Genomic DNA, 6,809 nt, shown 5'->3' with positions numbered 1-6,809 from the left:
GAAGGAGGGTCCCATCCTGGTGTTTCAAAAAACAGACCTGCTTTGCAAGCATTTGCCAAGCAGAACCAGGCTGCAGCAGAAGGAAGGAGATTAAAAGGTTAATGTTGGCTGGAATTTCCCAGTAGAAAGTAGAAAGGATCTCTGCCCTGCCTGCCTGGTGGTGCCTGCTGCTTGAGAAACTTGGCGCCTGTCTGCCCTTGAGAAAGGAAACTGTTCAGAGTTGAAAGGCTCTGCCCTCTGATTGACCCGGAGATCAGGTGAAGTGAGAATTGGAGCTTGATTACTTGGCAAAAATTTCACCTACTATCCGTGAGTATCTATGGTATGTTAGATGCCTCAACACTTCTGGTTTCATACACACAATTTTCCCCAAGCTTGCGCTATATCCATATACTTCTGTATCTGCTAAATGAAGAACATGGAGTTAAGTGCAGGTTAAGTCAGAGCCTTAACACTAGTTTAAAGTGCTGAAATGTAAGAAAGTTGAGCAATGTTCAGGCATTCAGTGGCTAACAGAGGAACCTTCTGTCTCTGCTTTGAGATAGCAGAAGGGAATTGAGTGTTCCACAGAAGTGAAAACCGACATGTGCCTAACCACAAGGAACACAGAAAAATAAAACATACATTGGTGTGTGCAACAGAGCTAAAAAGAGAGTTCAGGAGGCAATGCCTTTTATTGGGCCAATGAAGATTTTAACAACTGGAAGTGCAAGCTTTCAAGTCAAGAAAGCTCACATTTCCAGCAACAGTTGGTTTAAATAAAAGAGACACCCTCTCCTATCTATTTTTATTCCATCAGCCCAACACAGCTCCCAGTGACTTTAATTAGGCCTTTAACTCCATGCAATTAATGTTTTTCAGGGAAAATTCTTAAAATAAATGTCATCGCCTTACATTTTAAGCCATTATGGTTCTATCAAATTGAGACCGGGGTGGATGTGTGGGAGTGTTAGGAAAGCAAAGGCCTGCAATCCAAGATCTGGATGGTTAGTCACTGCCACACAGATGCACGTTACAACTCATGCCTGGAGGGAAGTCACATGCTCTGCCTGGAAGATTCTGCACTTCCCCTCCAATCCCAGGCACATGAAAGATGGTTATGATGAAGGCTCTTTGCACATGCTTCATATAACTTTTTTTGGGATTACATCATATAATCAGAGTGTCACTAAGGTTTGTGACCCCCATGGTGGACCTCCTCCCATTCCAGAACATACACAATGTATTACAAAATCATACGGACAGCCTAAATGCAGAGAGATCATAATGTCACCCCCATTGACTTTGTTTATTTTTTTCATATATATCACGGTACAGCTCACTCAACAAAGCAGTAACCAACAAAAAGCCAGGGGCCAACTTGATGTCATTTAGACAAGAGTTCTATTATAAGCTCTGGTGCATGGAAATGAGAGCCGACTCACACTAACGCCTGATTGGTTCCCTGCTGTGTCATAAGAACACAGAAAATTGGTAAATTGGATAGGATTGGGCAGTCTCACTTCTCTTGCCGTACAGCAGACTTGTGATGCTGCTAATGACACCAGGACAGCACAGTAGACTCAATGGGGAAAACAAAAAAATCACAGGCAGATGCACAGACAGACAGACAGACACACAAGCCCAGCAGAGAGTAGGAGGCGGGCACATGACCTGACCATCGACTCCCAGGACTGACTGCAGCGAGCTCGGCTGCAGGCGCTCAGTGGCTCTTGGCTGCGAAGAGGCAGCGAAGAAGGGGCTGTCCTTCCTCCTCCTCCTCCTCCTCCTCCCGCCCACTGCCCTGCCTGCACTTTACCACAGTGCGACGGCTGGCTGGAGGCAGGCAGGCAGGCAGGCAGCCTGATCAGCCCCTCTTTGCGCGCAACGGTGCGAGATTGCGCTATCCAGCCAAGGGGGCCGTCCAAGGCACGTTATAAAGAGGAGGAGGAAGAGGTGGCGGCTGGACTGACTGCTGGGCTTGGCGCGGCTCGGTGCTTCTAGGAGGGAGAAAGGGAGCGAGAGGGGCAGCCAAGCAGGCGCGGCGGAGGAGCATCAACCATGTGCGGTGAGTGAGTGAGCAGTTCGGACGGATCAGGGCAGCGGGCTATGCGTGCATCCATCCTGGCGGGTGGGGAGCGAGAGGGCTGCCTTCCTTGGGGAACAGAGGCGCCCTTGGAACCAGGCTCTTCGCTGAGGGGAGCGCTGTGTGGCTCTAGGGAAGCATCATCATCATCATCTCAGTGGCAAGGCAGCTAGAAAGGTTCCCTTCTCCCCCCCCCCCCCATGGAAATGGAGGGATCATCCCCTGCTTCCTTCCCTGGTCAAGTTTTTCCCCCCATCCCAGTGAGCCTCGCATCTCTGCGCCCCTCCTTCCACTGGGTAGCCATTAGATACAATGCGGACGTAGCCAGCCTCTTTCTTACCTAGCCACCGCCTCCCCCCCCAACCCACACGTCCTGATTTGTTCGCAGTATTTGCGGAGCAGCTGCCTTTAGGATGGCAGCGCCGAACCTCAAGGCCACAGCTGGCGGGAGGAGTTCATGCCCGAGGTGACTGTAAACTGTGTGGTTTCTTTTGCTCAGGAGTAAACCCATTGTGTTCAGTAAGACTCCGGCTGCAATTCTGGCTTACAGGAAACCAACACCTCTAGTTAATTAACTTTCACAATGGAAAATACATTGCAAGGGGACAAAATCAGAATAAACTTAATTTCTTTCTTTCTGAAGTTCGCCTTTCCTCTTAAATTCCTCTTTGGGTATTTCCAAAGATCAAGGTTCTTATGGAATTTAATGCGCCCAAATGAATCTGTTATTGGATTGTTATTCTATCTGCATTTGTTACTGCTCGAATCTTCTTTATGTCTTGTTCTAATTTCCTCCCAGTTTCCCTTTAAATTCCCCCCCCCCCCATTTTTCATTTTGGGACTTTCCTGAATTTTTAAAATGCATTCTGACAGTTTCTGACCCAGGATATTGGCAGAGCACATTGTTAAAAATGTTCATGGGAAGCCTACTCCATTGCCTTCCCTGCAGTGTAAAAAAAAAGGAGAAAAAAACTCAATGAAGACAAAATCATAATTCAACCCCAGATTGCCATAAAATCTGCTCACTGCCAACATTTTCATTAGTCAGTGGCTTTCCCTGCCTGGATTGCACCATGTTCTTGGCAAGCAAATGATGACCACATGAAGCTACTCCATATGGAGTCAGACCATTGGCCCATCTACATCTGTATAGTCTAGTGGTCTTTCAACATTTTTGAACCTCAATAAATAAATATGAGATTGGGGACCCACCACAGATTCCACCCCTCTTAGGACCCAATCCACTCACCCCAGCCCACCCTTTCCCCCTCCCCCTTGTGTCTTCACAACAGTCCTGTGAGGTAGCAGATTGAGCAGGGCCAACCTTAGAAGTTGTGGGGTTAAACAGTGAGAAGAGGCTGTGCAGGATTATAACAAGATAAGGCAGTACCATTACTGGATTGGATCCAAGCCCTCTCTAGCACAGGTTTTGAAATGTTGCTGTGATTCCCTAAAATGAGGCTTCGCGATCCCATTGGGGTCACAACCCACGGATTGAAGAGCACTGGTTTACACTGACTGATAGAAGTTCTCCAGGGTTTCAGACTGTGCCCTACCTGGAGATGCCAAGGGTTGAACCTGGGACACTGGCAGTCAAAGCATATGCTTTACTACTGAGCTGTGGCTACTTCCCGGTTTAATTTGTTGAGTATTATTATTAACAGTATTTATATACCGCTTTTCAACTAAAAGTTCACAAAGCAGTTTACAGAGAAAAATCAAATAACTAATGGCTCTAGTTTTCTAGTTGTCTCATAGACAAAACTATCTCCATTCAGACCATTACAGTCAAAGCCATTGTCCCAGTTACAGATGCTGGTGGTGTCCTCAAGACTTACAGGAGAATCAACTTGTTCCAATCAACTTGTCTGTCTGTAAAGTGGGCCTTTGCATGAGGGTCTTCTGTCTTGAGCACAGAGCAGTGTTGCACATCACAATTCAGCCCACTAGAAAAGTGCAAAGGCATGTTCTTTTCAGACAATAGCTCTTTTGAAACATTCCAAAGTTTATTCAGTTCACGTGCATGTGGATATGCATTTCCAGTTATGTGGATAGAGCCACTGTGAAGGTGTTCAGTGGGTTAGGGCATGGAGCCTGCTGTTGTGACCTGTACGGTTGTGTGTTCACTGAATGGAATGACGAAAATAGGGTTGAATTGTTGCTGTGATAATGGTGCTATCAAAGCAAGGAGGAAAACGTAACTAGTCACACACAAAGAAGCTATATGACTGGATCTTGAAAACTGTGGCAGAAACCTCTATCTCAGAACAAGCGAACCAATAAAAACAACTTAGAGAATACTCTGGACATTTAAAAAAAGGACCTTAAAAATTGAAAATAATTATTTAGTTAAAGCAAAAATATTATTTACAACAGGGAAATATAGCCTGCATGCTTGAGAACCCAATCCTGTCCAGCACAGGAGCAGTAGTGCCAAACGGCTAGTTCTGCATCTTGTGCTGGATTTGAGCAGGCTGGAGGTCTCCTCAGGGGAAGAGGACATTCATCCCAGTAAAGCCCCAGCCTGCTTAAGGGGGCTTCTTGGAGCTGCAACCCACAACTTGAAAAGCCCTGTGTTGGGCTTCTGAGCCCAGAAGGGAGGATGGGATTTGGTGGAGGAGGTCTCCATCGATCCTACACTCTCCTGGGCCTTTCTCACCCCTGTTTTGCTCTCCTCCACCCAGGAATAGCTCTCTCGTGCCCTCCTGCCAACCTCCCCACACCCCCGTGCCACTTGGCACTTACCTGGTTTCTGCTTGGCTGCCAAGGCTGCAACTCTGGTGTTGATGGGGTAGTGCAAGCTTCTCCACCTGTGCCATTTACTCCCTGGGTGCACAAGCATTCCTTATGGCACATTTGCAATGCCCAACGTCTGCACTGCTGTCCCAGTATTGGTGCTAGGGCAGCATAGGATTGGGCTGCCCATCTATATATGAAAACCTGCATTTGGAATGAGTGTCCAACCTGAACATAGATGGCTTCCTTCAAATCTGTACATTCAAAAACAGGAAACTGATCTCCCTTCCAGTTAACTAAGTGAATGTGCTCTCCAGGTCAGCAAGAAGTGCCTTTTTTCTTCTGCGTCAGAAGATTTTGTTTCAGCAAAACAGTCCACCCAAAGTGCTCCCACTCAGGGCCTCTGAGAAGAATTTTATAAGGGGGTACGGAGTTTCTTTAGGGTCCCTTCCCAAAGGGGAAACAGGCAAAACAGAGCAGGGAAAGGGTAGCAACAGCTGGAATAGTCTTTGGAGTCCAGGTCTACCTTGCTTCCCAATGTGGAGCCCAGATCTACCTGCCCATCTGTCATTAGCAAAGAGATTTAGGGCACAATCCTAACCAGGTCTATGCAGAAGTAAGTCCTATTGTGTTCAATGGGACTTAGTCCCAGGAAAGTGAGGTTAGGATTGCAGCCATAGTAATACAAAAAACCAAACACACTCATCTCTCTAAAATCTTTTAAATATAGAAAATCATTGCAGAAAATTTGCATCATAGTATTTAGGCTCACACTGGAATGGAAAGTGTACCAAAACTTCTGCAGCAGCTGTAGTCCTGCAGCTACGTACCTGAGCCCCTATACACTCCCTTCATGGTAAGTGGATCCACAAGCCAAAGAGCTATTGTAGCAGGCCAGGTTCCTCCCAGATTTGACATTGTGTTAAGGAGTGTCATGTATGCATTCCTTGGCCCCGCGCATATGACTTGTGGCAGTAGCCACCACTTCATGCCTGCAGTAGCATCTTCGGCATCCCATGCAGGCAGTGAGTCTGGGTTAGACAGGAAAATGTAAGATCCCAGGACATTTCTGAACCCCCTCCTTTGGCTCCTGGGCCCCCTTTTTTGGCCCGGGCCCAGGTACAAATTTTCCCTCCACCCCCTCTCATGGTCCCTGCTCCCACTACAGTAAAGCAGTGTTTCTCAAACTGAGGGTCAGGACACACTAGGTGGGTCATGAGCCCATTTCAGGTGGGTCCCCATTCATTTTAATATTTTATTTTTAGTATATTAGACTTGATGCTCCCATGGTATGTGACTGCATTTGGGGAAATGTTACAGACCTGTACTTTCAACAAGCTACTATGTATATTCTTTGAATAATGATAGTAAATGGGACTTACTCCTGGGTAAGCGGGGGTAGGACTGCAACCTAAGATTGTTAAAAATGTTCCTGCTTGATGATGTCACTTCCGGTCATGACATAACTTCCAGTGGTTCCTGACAGATTCTCATTCTCATCCCAATGCAGTAAAGAATAACTGATCAGAAATGCTCTATGTTCCCATTGGTTACCAATTTGATTATGTAAATAATCTGGAAAATCATATTATCAGAAGTGACACATCTGTGTTTTGACTAAGAAATATGCATGTTGCACTCCTCAGCAAAAGAATGGCATGGCTGATTCAGCTTGAGGCAGCTATGAATCTGGTGTGATTTCAGAGTCTTCAGACTTTTTAACACCCATTGCTGTTGGCCGCCGTAGCAGCCAGACGTTTTTGGTGATGCAAAAACGATGTGTAAATAGAACTCTTGTTCCAAAAATGTCACCGAAAGTGGGAAAGGAAAGCTTCCTGAACTTGACTGAAAATCCTTACAAATGCCCTTGGCAAAATAAGCATGGGGTGTGTGAACATTAGCACTTTCTGCCATGCAAATTTGTATGAAACACACAGTGAATATCTCTGGAGATATTCGAAACCCTTTTTGCCAGACAGGACCATTTTGTTAAGCTCTGAGGGTGATG

The 6,809-nt window shown here is 46.3% G+C and overlaps 1 protein-coding gene across 1 annotated transcript in view; it reads left to right on the top strand.

Moving 5' to 3' along the window:
• Positions 1 to 1,877: 1,877 nt before the first annotated feature.
• Positions 1,878 to 6,809, top strand: part of GFPT2 (glutamine-fructose-6-phosphate transaminase 2) — a 31,291-nt gene continuing 26,359 nt past the window's right edge. Inside the window, exon 1 of the mRNA XM_066614423.1 lies at positions 1,878 to 2,047. Within this exon, the coding sequence (XP_066470520.1) occupies positions 2,041 to 2,047 (7 nt within the window). The 5' untranslated portion in view covers positions 1,878 to 2,040. The remainder of the gene's footprint in view (positions 2,048 to 6,809) is intronic.

Source organism: Tiliqua scincoides, chromosome 2, assembly GCF_035046505.1.
Source record: "Tiliqua scincoides isolate rTilSci1 chromosome 2, rTilSci1.hap2, whole genome shotgun sequence".
Classification (NCBI taxonomy): domain Eukaryota; kingdom Metazoa; phylum Chordata; class Lepidosauria; order Squamata; family Scincidae; genus Tiliqua; species Tiliqua scincoides.
Note: the sequence above shows the minus strand (reverse complement) of the source record. Positions and strands in the feature narration are given on the sequence as shown.